This window comes from Neodothiora populina (genome assembly GCF_041146345.1).
Source record: "Neodothiora populina strain CPC 39397 chromosome Unknown canker_contig_9, whole genome shotgun sequence".
NCBI lineage: Eukaryota > Fungi > Ascomycota > Dothideomycetes > Dothideales > Dothioraceae > Neodothiora > Neodothiora populina.
This window is the reverse complement of record NW_027191407.1, coordinates 528,242-543,892: the sequence shown is the minus strand read 5'-3', so window position 1 is coordinate 543,892 and position 15,651 is coordinate 528,242. Positions and strand designations below refer to the sequence as shown.

The window sequence follows — 15,651 nt, the reverse complement described above, 5'->3', positions numbered from 1 at the left end:
CAGTGACTTGTTGCGTTCTGTACCTCTGCCACATGAAAGCTCTCACGACGGGACTTCGCTTCTGAAAATTCGATCTGTCTCTTCATTCAGTCGAGGCGAACAAACCACGATTTCCCACATATGGGGCTGCTAGTATGCTCTTGATGCGGGTATGGTAATTCAACGGTCTTGACCCATATGTCTAGAGATATAAGGAACCCCGACAGCCGCGTGATGCAGATATCGTATTGATACAGGCACACAGTCTACCCAGACCCAATGAGCACTTTGTGCTACTGTGCCTTCATTGTCAATGTACAGATTCCGAGGTAGACATCTACATTCACACGCTCCGAAACCGAACCATGATAGGATGCTACTCAATCCACATATCGCATGGTGCTACTGTCGAAAGATGAAAGGTGTCCAAAATGGAGTTATCCGAAAGGAGTGGTCATACCAATCTCGACTCTGTGGGCTCACACTTCATAGACACCCTGCAGGCACCGCCAACCGTAAACATGTAGAGGATTTGTGGCGTTGCGGGCGGCGCAATTCAGTCCGCTACCTACGATATTGTTATGGGGCGTAGCAGGATCGGGCGCTGCACCGGCCTCAAGGAGAAGGCGGACGCACACGACGCGATCTCGCTCTGCTGCGTAGGAGACAGGTCCGGTGAGCTGGACATCTAAGATGTTGGGGTCGGCGTCGAAGCTGAGAAGCACAGCTACAGCATTGTCGTCCCCGCGTGCTGCCGCCCACGTAAGTGGTGTACGTCCCAGTGCATCTGTGGCATTAATGTCGCTAGGATTCAGGAGGATCTGTTCATGGAGGTCCAATGGCGACAGTTGCAAGACGATCTTGTGGAGTGTGGTGAAGTCTTGCTCCTCTATCCATTCGCTATCTTCCGTTAGGCAACGAAGGAGGTCCACAGCTTGCTTGGGCAACGCGCGTTGAAGTACAAAATCATGAGCCTTATTCCTGGGAGAATTGTCCGAGGCTGCTATGGGTCTGTAGTCAGGGTCTGCACCTGCGGTCATGAGAAACTTGCACGTCTTCCACTGCTTTCCGTATATGGCCCACCTTAGCACAAGATAGCCGCGTGTGGTGCTGACATCTTGCGGTGATGCCGCACCACGCCCAAATAGATGTTTCAGTCCAGCGATGTTTCCGCTGAGAGCAAATTGAATGCACTGTGCGGAGTCGGGTACTCTCCGAAGTGTGCGTAATTGCATCTGAGGTCCGAGGTTTGGCGAATAGCCAAAGTGGAGGCGGATGATTTGAGACCAGCAGAAGCCCATGGGAAACCAATACTCGACAGAGACATGAGGTGCCTGTGGTTTGTCGCAAACATCCGAATCACACTTCAGGCTCACCAGAGGCAGTCCGGCATACCCCACGAAGAGTTGACCAAGCACACGGTCGATTAAACCGGGACTGGATGTCTTGCGTGTCGAGTGGCAAACACACGGACAGCTAGCTCGGCAAGAGTGACTGTACTGGGAAAGGCGAATAGCGACGCCTTCGGTCTCTGGCGATTGGGATCTGGTGGTGTTGACAACCTCCTGCGATGCGCGTCTTCTTCTATACGCCAGGGGCCTGGAGTATGCTGGCATCAGACCCTGCCGCAAAGACATCGTTCTCATCATCCCGGCCGATTAGGCGTTCAGTAGCTGCTCGATGTTATTGATGGGCTTGTCGACCTGCCTCTGGGTTTGAAGAATGGTATCCTGCATTCGATCCTGGTGTGCCATGAGATTGTTAACAATGTCGTCTCGCATGAGGTCTTGTGCCCTGGCAGAGCCCAAGGTCACGGCGGTTATGGCTTGAATATCCAGCCGAACGCGTGATAAGTCCTTACTGAGATGTATCAGTCATCTATCATCGAGCCAGTATGTCCTGGGTTTCGAGCATCTTCACTAGGTACTATAGGTACTTACGAGCTAGAGGCTCCAAGCATAAGATTGAGGCTGCACTTGCACGCATTGATGTCCTTCTGGAGATCTTGCAAGCGCGCCTGTTCCCTTCGCCACACGTGTGCTTTTAACAGAGGTATTTTGGCGTGCTCACAAGCAAGTGTCAGGTCGTCAATCAAGCTCCTTAGCTGGTGGAGTTTGAAATTTGCTCGGTCTAAGATTTCGAGAAGGTGAGCTTGCTCAAATGGGGGAGCCGAAGGGCCGGCACGCTCTACGACCTCGGCGATCTGGTACAGCACAACTTCAAAGTCGGCAACCTCGTCGTTCAGGGCATGTAGCCTTCTCGGCAGGGCTATACAAGTGGTTCGTAGTCTAGCGAAAGCGGCGCATGTTTGTCCAGCAAATGTACCGAGAGCGATCACTGATGCCGTAATACTAAGTGGATCCATCGCAACCTTAGTTGTGGCACAAGTGAAGCATATACCGCACTAACCTGACAGCAGATGGCCACGGAAACATGTACGCTCTCTAAGGTGCTAAGGGTGCCAACTAGGAGTAATCAGTACAACAATTAACGATCGTGTCATGTGAGGCTGTCAGCCTGACATGGGACATAGTTATCCGTGAGTTAATCAATATGATATGATAAGTGGATCATAGCAGGATAAGAAAAGCGTATCGCGTGCCAATCAGAAATTCGCATCCTACAGTATCGACAACGACCCTTCATTTGAGCACTATGCTTGCTGCAAGTGTACGGAGCTGCGTACGTACAATCCTTACGGGTCTTTGAGGTCGCGGAGACAACTTGTAAATCGGCTTGTGCTATATTGGGTGGTACAACCTTCTTTTGGTAAAGACTCAGGGCCATCAACAAGTATCTGGTTCCATATTGATGACCTCTTGCCCTAATCGGAATAATACCTGGTATGGCATTTCTCATGCAGTCACAAGCTGGCAGGTAGCTAGATTGCAAGTGCCTTATCTGAATGATGCCACACACACCGACTAGAGCCGTTCCTTCTCTTTGGGAAGAGGGAGATATATTTGCCTCAAGACCCTGCAGTAGGTCTATCATCATCGGACTATTTGAGTCGCGTTTGAGGAGCAACTGGTCTCCAGTTCTTTCAAGGCCGGACTATCAACTACTTCCTGACGCTCGTCTTGACCCCGATCAGCGCAGCCGCCGCCTGACTCTTCGATTGTACGTGTTGTACGATCATCATGAAGCTGAGCAGCCACTTCAGTCGATATGATATTCCGCAATGGTCGCCTTGGTACATGGACTACAATCGATTCAAGGTTGCCATAAAATGTGTACATCGCGCGACCGATGAGGGAGTCAAGGCCACTAACGTCGAACTAAAATTATCCGATCAGTCACTAGTGAGGCAATCAGGTACCCGTGAAGCTTACTCTGTGAGCTAGAAGTTTATGCCGACCTTCAACGTGATGCTATTATGATTGATGACTTCTACGACAAGAAATGCATCTGGCTACAGCGGCGGACCGACGAGATCTGCAATCGATTCACGATTCCACCGGCTACCTTTCCATCAATTGCTCAACTCGACATCGACGAGCGGACAGTTATTCTTGAAGCATTGATCGAATTGCGACACACTTGCCAGGAACTCGATTTGTACCTCGGCGTGAACCAGCGGGGCTTCCTTTCTGTGAACGAGAAAATCCAAAGATTGGTCGCCCATAATATACAATGTGAAGGTGTTTCAAAACCAGAATGGACCAGCCCCAGGTTCTTGCGTAGGTCTCAAGCTCTACAGAATCTCGAGCGCATCAACAACGCAATTGACCTTCTGCAACCCGACTCCAAATTGGAACGCCCGACAACTTTCCAATCACTCGACGTCTGCTGTGCGTTTGAAATAATGCCTTCGCTCAGCTCACCGGAAAGAGTGTACTCGTGCATCGTGACAGACAACTCGTCAGACCTAGAGACATTGATCACAAGTGGAATCGTTGAAGTCGATGAGATGGACAAGGAGACGATCGCGGCGTACTCTCGCCTCTTGCAATTCGCTACCTCGAAGAAAGCGGCGGCATGTGCGCACCTGATATACCAGAAACTATGTCTTGCTCAAGATCTTCTCTTCTCTGCTAAACATCGATACCTTCATGACATCATTGTTGACATTGGTAGACAGAATGCCGTAAGCCTGCGAAATGAACGCCACTCCAGAAGCTCGGCTGAGGATCTCGATGATAGCAAGGACAAATTCCGATTCATCAACCATGTTCTGATGAGGCTACAGTCTTACGGAAGATATCTTCTTCTTGAGAGGGACATCGAGGGTCGAATACCACTCCACTATGCTGCAGTCTATGGGTTAGCAGACGTTTGTCGAGCACTCCTCGAGTACATGCAATGTTGGATTTTAGAGCTCGCGACAAATGATATGGCAGTTCACGAGACTGTATTGCTCGAAGATGCAGAACAATTTACGCCGTTGCACCTCGCAGTAGTCGGTGGACATGTAGATGTCGTTGAGACATTGCTAGACTACTCCCATGATATGGGTGTTGCAGATGCGGTCCACAACAGGGAACGGAATGAGCTAGAGTCGAACAACATCCTTGAGATTGCCATGAGATTGAATCAGGTCGACATATGCCATATACTGATAACCCGTGGTGTCGGCACGGCTTTCATTGGTAAACTTTCAGAGACTCCACTGCACATTGCGGCCGGCCTAGGCTTGGCCAGCTGTGTTGACCTTCTCCTCTGAACAGGGCCTCACTACAGCTTGGATATTGATGCACGGGAGGTCCTCCATGGACGGACACCACTGATTTTGGCCTGCATTAACGGACAACTAGCCATAGTGGAACGACTGCTAGGAGTCGGGGCAGATCCTAATCTGTGTGATTATCTTGGCTGGAACGGTATAGACCATGCTGCCCTGCGTGGTCATCTGGACGTGACTAGGATCTTGATCCTGGACGCGACTAGGTCTCAGATGTGCAGCAGTGCTGATGCCGTTGCAAAAATCAATACTCCGAGAGATGAAAATACCCAACCTCTACTGGATGGTTCGAAGCCTGAAGTTCACAATTGTAGAACACACCACAGAAGCAAGTCCCCTTTGAGCAAAAGCATTATTATCGTCAATTTAGGCACACTAGGCATCGACACAGAAATCCGGGCGGTCGCGTTGGACTTGCCACTCTGCTCGCAGTTTGACATGCCAGCGTCCCTTTCGAACTATCGTCTCGAAATTTGCACACTCTCTGATGCAGGAGAAAGCTACAGCTACCAGTTACCAATACTAGGAAGCAAGGTCAATACTCCATGCATATTCCCAATCGATAATCCGGACGAAGCTGGGCTGTCTTTCAACATATATCGTGCAAGCAGCATCGAAGGGGCTTCGGAGGTCCTCGTCGCCAGTGGAGCTGTTGTGCTAGCAGAATTACGAAGTTGCCTCGGGCAAGAGCGTGAAAGTCTTGTGAGATACCATACCATCTCATTGCTTAGCGCTGAGGGCATGAAACTTGCAGGCACAGTCACCATTAGTTTTTTGGTTGTCAATCCATTTTTACACGCTGGCACTAAGACTATTCCGTCCAAAGTAGCATGGCAAGATTCAGCATCAACACTTGTGGTCGGGCATAGAGGTGTTGGAGAGAACATGACCTCTCGAGGAAAGTTACAACTAGGGGAAAACACCATTCAATCATTTGAGGCTGCGATCAATTTTGGTGCGTCTGGCATAGAGACCGATGTACAACTGACAAAAGATCTTGTGTCTGTACTGTATCACGATTTCACTGTATGTGAGACAGGACTGGATGCCCCTATGAATACGCTTACCTATGCCCAATTCATGCACCTCAATGCTTTACAATCACCGGAGCATCGAACACGGTCTGCGGAACCTTATAGTAACAGAGCGAACGGGAACCGCGTCACCCGAAAAATTCGGGCACAATCCCTGGGCTCAGTTCAAGATACCAGAGCGGGTGACCTGCGCCAGCGAATGGAGGACACGTTTGAGTTCAAGCTCAGGGGCATCAAAGGCAACACCCTTGGGACTTCTGTTCGACAGTCTTTCATGACTTTGAGTCAACTGCTCACAGAAACCCCGAAAACGATAGACACAGATATCGAGATCAGTAAGCACACTTTCTGATCATTGGTATAGATGTTACTGACTTGAAATGCAGAATATCCCATGCTCACCGAGGCAACAGAAGAATGGTTCCTAGATACCTACGCAATCGAGGTGAACCTCCTGGTCGACACCATTCTGAGAACCATATTCGACCTAGCCGAAAGCCGACCCATTGTTTTCTCCTCCTTCAGCCCCGAAGTCTGCGTCTGCTTGCAACTGAAGCAAGACAGATATCCAGTCTACTTCCTTACCGAGTCAGGAAACATCGATGCCGGAGACATTCGTGCCCGCAGCGTGCAGGAGGCTGTACATTTTGCTCGAGCCTGGAACCTAGCAGGAACGATTCAGCGAGCAGATCCGCTACTTGCTTCGCCGAGACTGGTGCGGTATTGCCAGCAAGAGGGCATGAGATGTGGCTCGTGGGGTGGTCTCAACGATGATGCTGATAATGCCAAGGTGTGTTGTGCATGACTTTCTTCTTCTTTTTATGTGCAGAATGGGCTGACGTGAAGATATCAAAGCGTCTCGCCAAAGCAGGCCTCGATGTCATCATCGTAATTGATGTCAAGACGATCGTGAAGGTGGTTTCCGACGTGTCTTCTGGCACTGTATGAGTTCCAACCTTCGAACCGACCTGGCAAGGATGTGGGCATAATTATCTGTAGCTCTTCTATGGATAGAGTCGGAGATCCAGTGGCTTCAACGTATAAAGAGGCTTGCTTCAGCAGATACAAGGCACGGCGTTCATCAACCTTTTACACCTACATGGGCATAAACCTTCCGTAGACGTAGGCCTACATATGATACACGGGTCGAGCTCTTTCTTCTCAGATGCAAAGATTTCAATTGCGCTCTCTCCTCTCACACAGAGACTGCCAGAACTCATACCTGGCTTGTTTTACCTCTCCTTTCCGGGGCGGGTTGACTGCAGAACAGCAAGGTGAGATAATGCGAGGTGGTCAGTAGATGATTCAATCTCGCTGTTCTCAACTCAAAGGATGGACATGATAGACAACTAAAATAAATAAACTGCTTTTTGCCGTTTCATATTGATTTGAAATTCTAGGAAAGGTGACATACAACACATCTATTTCTCTCGAGGTATCTTTCTTAAATGAGATGATGCATCAGAAGCCGTCTATGCATTCACGGGTTTCTTACATGCTCTCCTCGTCCTTTTCTCAACCAGTCTACTTGGCGAAATGGAGGTCGTAGTTGAGCCACTTCCTGGCATTGACCTGCTCGACGGTGAGACCAGGACTGCCGTAGGTCAGAGGAGCAAAGAACAAAAAGCTGCCGATGATGACAGCGAGAATGGCGAGCGTGGCAGCCCACGTGCCGAGCAGACTCTGAGTGCCGAGTCTCTCCCTCACGGGCTTGGAGCGGTCTTTCTTGTTCTCCTTCTTTGTGGTGCTGCCGCTTCCCTGGCTGATGTCGTCGACGCCGGCGGGTTCGATGTTGAAGACAAATTCCACCAGGGCGCCGGTGACGAGGGCCGAGGCGAGATGTGCGGGCAGGTAGTGGTGCAGGAAGAGCTGGCGACCCATGATGAAGAAGGGCACGTAATGGGCGGCCCAGGTCAGGAAGAAGAAACCGGTGCTGTTGTAGAGGCGGGATCGAGTGCCTGGAACAAAGAAAAGTCAGTGGGTGCTGCACATTGAGTGTGATGAACAAAAACTCACGTCGGTCGAGAGCGTCGACGCCGCGGCGCTGGGACAACTGGTCGGCGCCAATGATTCCGGCAAAGACAGCCAACAGACTGCTGCAAAGCCACCAGCCCAGAGGGTTTCCGAGGAAGTAAATCTGCTGGCGCGTGTCGTTCTCCGTCCAGAAGCTCACGCCGCGAAGCAAGAAGGGCCACTGGATGGGAACACTGGCATAAGGATGGCTCGAGGTCAAGGCGTTGTTGTGGTAGAACATGGCGCGCTGCAGCTCAAAGTATTTCTTGAGGAAGGGCATCGTCTTGACCTTGCGCAACTCCTTCTGCAGACGCTCGCTGCCCGCGGGGACCGAGGGCATGTCCTCGACGAACCACAGGTTGCTGCTCTGCAGAATGTTCTTGTTGCCGTTGATCTCGGCCTGCTTGTAGGCCCAGTCGGGCAGGGGAGTGGTGTGGGTCCACATGGCGACCTTTGTGGGCACGTGGACCAGCTTGAAGTGTGAAGACATGCTCTTGAACTCCTGGCCCGTCTTGCCGTTCTCGATTCTGATCTCGAAGAGGGTGTCGTTGTAGCGCTCGCCGTTGGCCGCCTCGGAGTCGACGGCGGTGAATTCCTGGTTGGTCGGGTAGTAGGGCGAGGCGACGTCGTGGGTCAGCAGCCAGGCGTCCGTGACCATGTGGCGCAGCCTGACGACATCCATGTTCTTGACTCTGTGTCCCGGCTCTTGAGGAATCTCCTTGGCAGGCATGATCTGCCACAGGTTGTTGGTGTCGTTGTGCGGGTAGCCGGTGACCTGCTGGCCCTGGCTCGAGATGCGGCCGTCGTCGTAGCGGAGGGGATAGCGGTCGACGTGGCTGTGGAGGTAGACGCGCGTGTCCTTGTGCTTGATGTTGATGCTGTCGAAGTAGTCGATGCTGACCGCCTGAGACGTCATGATGTTGTCGCTGAGCGTCTCTTGGAATTCGGGGCTCATGAAGTCGTCGCCGGGACCCGAGCGGGACAGGATGGAGAAGTGCACCTGGAACCAGAACAGGTAGAGCATGAAAGGCACGACGATGAGGCCGATGACACGAGCGCCCAGGTGCTTGCCGAACTCGGACAGGCTGAGGGCGCCCTGTCTCCTCTTGACGTCGAGCAGATCCCAGAGGTCGATGGCGACGGGCACGCCGATGGAGAAGAAGGTGAAGGCTCCGACGTACTTGGTGGAGATGACGCAGCTGAGACACACGCCCGTCATCAGCAGCCACTTCCACCACTTGCGGCCGAAGGGGGCGTGACGGAGCTGGTAGAAGCGGATGTAGCTCCACACCGACAGCGCCATGAACAGAACGAGAGTGGCGTCGAGGAGGATGAGGCGCGTCTGGCCGATGTGCGCGTTGTCGAAGAGCACGAGCCCTGCCGCCAGGATGCAAGCTGGCAGGGAGTAGCCAGACTCCCACATGATGCAGAAGACGGTGGTGACGGTGAGAGCGCCCATCATCGCAGGCATCGAGCGGTAGGCAACATACGGCACCTTGTTGGCAATGTACGAGTCACCGATGTTGTCGAAGAGGAATGCGCCGTCGTAGCCCACGAGCCATCCTGCAAAGGCGAAGAGAAGCTTGCCAAAGGGAGGATGCACGTCGAAGAAGTAGGTGCGTTGGAGGTAGTAGGAAGCGAACTTGCCAAAGTGCACCTCATCGAAGACGACCTGGTTGGGATGCGTGATGCCGTAGAAGCGAGTGGCAAAGGCGAGCAGGGTGATGACGACCAAGGCGAGCTTGTAGTCCCATTCACTGGAAGCTGCAGCTGCTTTGCTCTCCTGTTGCAGTTGCGACAAGACGTCGGCGCTCTTGTCTACAATTGCATCTGTGTTGGGAGTGGCCGCGCGCTGCTTCTTGCTTGCTCCAGCTGTGCCTCGCTGCTTGACGCTCTGCGTCGGGCTCGACATTGCTGCTGTTGGCGGGCAATAGAAGAGATGTGTGTTGTAATCAAGAAGGAAAAGACGAAACCAACATCAGACGATAGAAAAAAGAATCAATGTGAGAAAGGGGGTTACCGTGTCACGTTTGCGGAGAACAAGAAGAAGCGGGCAGCTACTGTGAGGTACAGGTACCGCAAGCTCGAAGCAAGGGAATAAAAAAAAGAAAGGGAAGACAGGGAAAAAGGGGGTTGCAGGAGACGAGATGAGACAGAGACAAGAGACAAGAGACAAGAGACAAGAGACAAGAGGCAAGAGACAAGAACGATGTTGCAGCAGAGTAAGGTAAAGCTCGATCGATGGATCAACGTTTCAGCAGCAGCTTTTCCCCACCTGGATCAGGTCTTGACAGCTTGCAATGAACAACGCCTCTATTCACAGCTTTTTGGTCATAGAGATCTGTTAAGAAGCTAAGGTACCTTAAGCTAATTGCAAGGTGGAGAGCTTCTCTTTCCTCTCCGTGTCTCAGGAGCTGGAGCTCAGGGCAAGCGCTGCCGCGCCTTCCAGTTCCCCCTGATTTCCCCTTCCGCTCTCTGCCAAGTCCACGCCAGCGGCTCGATCCGAAAGCTTTCGTCTATTCTCGTCCTAAACCGAGCCCCCCACCAAGCCACCGAGGTCGTCTCCTGCACTGAACCTCCCTGTCATTCACTTCCAATAGTAATATAGTGGTATGCTTGCTCGTGAAGTTGTTTTGATTACTGACTATGTTGTATCGTGACTGCATTGATCTATACACTGATCCATCTCGCCATCCACTTCTCGTTGATCTGCTTGGCCTCGTCCACCAGGCCCATGTCGAGCAGAAGCTGCGTTGTGCCTCTGACCGCACTCTCCAGAGCACTGAAAATCCAGGCGTGAGTGTATGAAGTGTGCTCGCCGACAAACACACTGTGCTTCTCGGTGTGGAAGTATGCTGGCAGATACAGCTGCTGCTGCATTGCAGTAGGCGACGCCCAAGACCCGCCTTCGTACTCGTCCAGCTCCCAGCACTTCCGGTCGTAGGCTCCGGTCCACTGCTCTCGCGCAACATCACCGTGGATCTCGATCATCGCTCGCTGGACAAGAGCAACGTGCTCCTCCTCGGGAAGCGAGCTCAGACTTCTGGTCAGCTGGCTCGAGATGTACGATCCCAAGATAACACCGGGACCCGTGCTATTGATCTTGTAGGATGGATAGCAGACACTGCTGATGCCAGGTATGGCCCCGCCCGATCCGCATCCGCCGATGATGGGCTTCTCGAGGTGCTCCCAGAAACGAGTCTTGTAATGGAGCGCCACCTTGCAAGCAGCCGAGTAGTTGAGTCGCGAAATGGCGCGCGCAAGCAACGACGAGTACGACGGCAGACGCCAGAGGCGCACGCGTGAGAATGGCACGGCGATGACCGTGTAGTCGAACTCCAGGGACTCCGTCTCCATGGAAAATGGGTTGTCCGGTCGGAACTTGACAGACATCTTCTCCGTCTCTTCGTTCCAGGACAGCTCCTGCACAGTCGTCTGGAAGCGCGTACGGTTGAGCACCTGAGGGCCGAATGCACGGGGCAGCTGAGTGAGTCCCTTGTCGATCGTCCGCCATTCGGTGGCCTCGAAGTAAATGTCTTCGTAAGGCCAGATTGGCAGGTTGTCGGAGACAGAGTCCACCTGATCCGTGGTGTTGAGGTCGTATCCGAGCTTGTAGCGGAGATAACCGGATTCTGAGAAGTCCCAGAATCCCTCGGCGACTGCCTGCTTGTGCGCCTGGAAAACGTTGGACGTGTAGAGGCGCATCTTCTCTCTGTCCATGCCGAGAAAGTCTTCGTAGTCCTCTTCCGCCTGCGCAACTGCACTGGCATTGGCATACGTTGCAGTGACATTGTCCGCCAAGGCTGGGTAGTGTGAGACCTCGCTGATACCAGGAACAGTGCCGTCGGGTCTGCGCTTAGATGTGCCAGACGGCTGGTTGGCGCTCTGCTGGATCCAAGGGATGAAGTTCACAGTGTAGTCCGAGTCTGGTCCGTTCTGCCCGTTCAGAACATCTGCCAGCTGGAAGACCATCTTGTGGTCCTGAATCTCCAGGGTCTCGTTATCCAGAGTGATGCTGACAGGGAATCTCATCGGTCCCATCTCCTGGTACTGATATTGGTCTGGGGTGGTGCCGTTGAGATAAGCGGTGTGGACACGACCTCCGATGCGACTCGATGCTTCGATGATCTGCCAGTCGTAGAAGCCCACACTGTCGAGCAAGTGGGCGGTCATCAAACCAGACATGCCGCCACCGAGGATACCAATGGTCTTGCTCTTGGTCTGAGCAACAAAGACATCATCGGGTTCCTTTTCCTTCAGGTATGCCACACCGTCGAACCATGGTCCCATCGCATCCATAACATCCGCCGCTGCGGTCCATCGACGGTCGTTTCTCTTGCCCATCGAGACAGGGGCGGACCTTCCGAGCAACTCCTTTCCGGAGAAGGCATGCAAGCATCCTCTGTCAACCGCATCCTCGGGAGTGAGCCAGACAAATCGTGTCGGTCTCTGCTCTTCCCATTTGATGTGGCGTTTGGCCAGATCGTGGTTTCCGACATGGGTCTTGCCGAGAACGTGGTCGTGATCACCGTAAGACTTCATGTCGCATGCTCCGTACACGATCGAGAGCTCACCATCGTGCGGCGCGTGGTACTCGACATGCACATTGTGCGCACCGCCCTTCTCAACCACATCAGGAAACGAGAAGGAGATGGCAGGGTTTGAGGGAAGTGCCAATGCCCCACTAGCCGAAAGGCTCAAGAGAGCGAGAGCGCTTCCTGACAGACCCCGCAGAGACATTATGAGGTATGGGAGAGAGATTGTGGTGGAGTTGGTAAGCAGAACTGAATTTCCATGCCTATCGATTCCTTTTATATATCCAGCCCATATCACACAGATCCTCCAAGACCGCCGATCACCGGAAGCTGTGCAGGAACAAATCCCAAAGCGCCGGGCGAAGACAATCGCCGAGATTGTCGTGAGATCCGATATTGTCTGCGGCTGTCACTGACATGGTGCGCGCCCTTCGTTGTTGAGGACATGATTGACGTGGTACAAGCTACGCCCAGGGATGATACTTGACTTGTTCAGGTGAGTGCTGCCGAACAGGTGGGGAATACATAGTGTAGCCAAGACGTGTAGTCCGCCATGTTGGCCACTAGAAAGGCGAAAGAAGGAAGGCCGTTGATAGGGCCTCCCGGCGGGCAACTCAATAGATCCACCAGCTTCCTTTAGCAGATAAGAACAAGCTTCGGGATGCCCGTACTAGCTCAGAAGGACGTGAGTGCCACCAATGTTCTTCAGCACTACGTTACAATGCACCCCACCCCCCACTATTTTGTTGACTTAGACACACGATGTCCAATACAGCATTGTGGTCCTTTTGTGCATGAGGGGTTTTACACGTAAAAGTGTTTGCAATACGCCACTGACTTCACCGCTGGATCTTTATCAATTTCTCCGCATATTGCAAGTCCATGAAGGAACCAGATGCGAAGACTGATAAGAGATGCTTGGCGTATGGGCGAACAGCATGCCCTTATACTGTATCTGTACCTGTACCTGATAATCACGGTGACCCACTGCACGGTACATCTCGTGATGAGAACAAGTTATCACTCTTAATGTGTCACTCTTCGTATTTACATACACCACAAAAGAAAACATCAACCTTGATGGTTCGACAGAGGCGATGTCGGTTCCGGTCGGCGAGATAGAGAAGGACGGTAGAGGGCGAGTCGGTTGAAATGATGAACCTCACAAGCGAGAAGCTTGGCACAGAGCCTCAGCGGCTCTTCCCTGCCTCTTGTGCCGGGTGGCAACGCGAGCAGAGATCGGTCTTTTTTTCATCACGATAATGGGGTTTTCATCATCATAAATCATCATCTCACTACCGCACTCTCATCGCGATAACAGCTTCACTCGATATAGTTCGACTTGTAATAAAGAAAATCAATATACCGTATCGGCCAGCTCCGCACAACCTTGTTGCTCCAGACGAAAGGCGTCGCCCATACGGACCTATTGTTTTCGTGCAAGTCAGATTTTGGTATCTTCTCGCGATTGATCAGCCCAGGTCAGAAAAGTGCTATAACTTTACCGTCACTCACAACCATGAATCTGCTGAGTCCGCTGGACAATGACGACAAACCAGGCAGATTCCTAAAGTCTGCCGAGGATATCATACACTGGCGCGAGCGCTTCTTCAACATGGACGGCAAGATCGAGCTGACTCACGAGCAACGCAACGAGGTGTGGCCTCTGGTCGACAACTTCTTCGTGCGCAACGGTGGGTCAGGTGACACTTCCGGACCTGCTCTGAGAGGCAGCCACTACATGAACTGTCGATTCGGGCGCAAACAGGGCAAACCCCAAGGCACGGGAGCGCGCCAGAGGGCCATCAGACCCGTCAGCGAGCCGTGTGGAATCAAGATAAAGATGACATGGTTCTATTCCGAAGCGCCCGCTGCCGCCGCCGCCGACGACGACGTGAAGACCGAAAGCCCCCACGTTATCACGCACTGGACATGGGAACGCTTGGCGAAGTGCTCGCCGACCCATGGTCCGGACTGCTCCATCGATGCCATTGACGCTCATAAGCTCAACTCGATGATCCGCAGGACGGCGGGCGAGGCAGCGCTCAGTGGTCTCAGCGCTTCCGATGTCGTCAAGATCATGCGCTCGAAGCATTTGCAGGCTGCTGGCGGCAAAACTATGACTATTTCCACCGTGCACAATAATGCTCGCATATGGAAGCCAGAGGGCGTCAAGAAGGGTCATGGTGGGCTCAAGAAGGGCGAACGGAAGAAAGACCGCAGCCGAGTCAAACCACCGTCAGATCAGACAGCAACAGAAACTCCAGCGACGACGACGACGACGACGACGGCGGCGGCGGCGGCGGCGCAGTCATGATCAATCCAAGTACAGCGTGTACTGTAGAAGCTCGATGGGGGCTGGACCCTCTCATTCTTCTACAGTTCTTCCACGATAGCGGCTCTGTACACTATCTGGAGCGTTTCGTACACCCCTCGGCGAGGTCGCAGCGGCACTCCAGCCTGCTGCGATAATGACCAGCTACTTAACACACTGTTATCTTGACTTCGGAAACAGAAGAAGTATTATATATTGTTGTGAGTACGAGAAACTCATTGGCTTCAAGAAACGCGGCAAAAGGCCCTACGACAAGTAAGATAATCGAAGCATGGCAAGACCATGGCTTCATCAAGTCATCGAGAGCATCTTGCCACCTACTCAAACCGAGCAAATGCTGCTGCGAAGAAGCAAGGATCCAGAAACCAATGTGATGGTATGGAGACAGCTTTGTGTATCATAGAGATAATTATTAATAACGATACCCAAACTTCCACCCTCGATTTCTTCTTCCTGGAGTGAAGTCCTGTGAACACTTATTTTTCGGTTTCTCGAAACAGCTCATGTCATTTGCTCGACTTTTCACTGGGTCGACGAAGACACGAATTACGCATCAACCTAGTTTGTCGTAGTGCAGACTTCGAGTAGAATGAGACAATTCCGTCAGCAGATACAGCGTTGGTAGAGCAAAATAAAGTAAAATAGACATTGGAACTTGGTAGGATGCAATCGCCGATATACGAAGGACAACAACAATAATGTGTTCAAGAACTTGCGCTACATCTATCTTGTCCTATCCTGTCCTGTCCTATCTTATCCAGTAAAATTTCAAAAGCCATGGGTATCTTTGTCCAATCCAGACACGAACCAATAACGAGAGCCAGGACGGAAAAAGCAAGAAGAAATAGTAGATAAGAGGAAAAGAGGGTCATAAAGTTGAAGGGAGATTGATGAACAATCTTGTTCATCACGAAGAAAACGGTCATTGTAGGGTCTTCCGCAACAACATCCACAGCCATGGCAAGTCGAGATGAGCACTTTGCTGCTATAGATGGACCCACAGAAAAGTCGCTGTCCTTAAAGTGTGCGGAGATCGCATAGAGATTGAAAAAGACCACAGCATAAAATAGAGCA

General features: G+C 52.1%; 3 protein-coding genes across 4 annotated transcripts; 1 reads left to right on the top strand and 2 right to left on the bottom strand.

Moving 5' to 3' along the window:
• Window positions 1–5,893: 5,893 nt before the first annotated feature.
• On the top strand, window positions 5,894–6,642 carry AAFC00_007327 (uncharacterized protein; the record flags this gene model as incomplete). Its single annotated transcript, XM_069347416.1, has 3 exons — window positions 5,894–6,029; window positions 6,081–6,484; window positions 6,550–6,642. The coding sequence occupies 3 exons, from the start codon at window positions 5,894–5,896 to the stop codon at window positions 6,640–6,642; spliced, it is 633 nt and encodes a 210-aa protein (XP_069202019.1).
• Window positions 6,643–7,218: 576 nt separating this feature from the next.
• Window positions 7,219–9,619, bottom strand: AAFC00_007326 (uncharacterized protein; the record flags this gene model as incomplete). Its single annotated transcript, XM_069347415.1, has 2 exons — window positions 7,219–7,652; window positions 7,711–9,619. The coding sequence occupies 2 exons, from the start codon at window positions 9,617–9,619 to the stop codon at window positions 7,219–7,221; spliced, it is 2,343 nt and encodes a 780-aa protein (XP_069202018.1).
• Window positions 9,620–10,377: 758 nt separating this feature from the next.
• Window positions 10,378–12,447, bottom strand: AAFC00_007325 (uncharacterized protein; the record flags this gene model as incomplete). Of its 2 annotated transcripts, none has more annotated exons than XM_069347413.1 (1): window positions 10,378–12,447. In XM_069347413.1, the coding sequence occupies one exon, from the start codon at window positions 12,445–12,447 to the stop codon at window positions 10,378–10,380; it is 2,070 nt and encodes a 689-aa protein (XP_069202016.1). The 2 variants fall into 2 exon arrangements, with proteins under 2 accessions (XP_069202016.1, XP_069202017.1); XM_069347414.1 differs by having other exon boundaries at window positions 10,378–11,427.
• Between the last annotated feature and the right edge of the window lie 3,204 nt (window positions 12,448–15,651).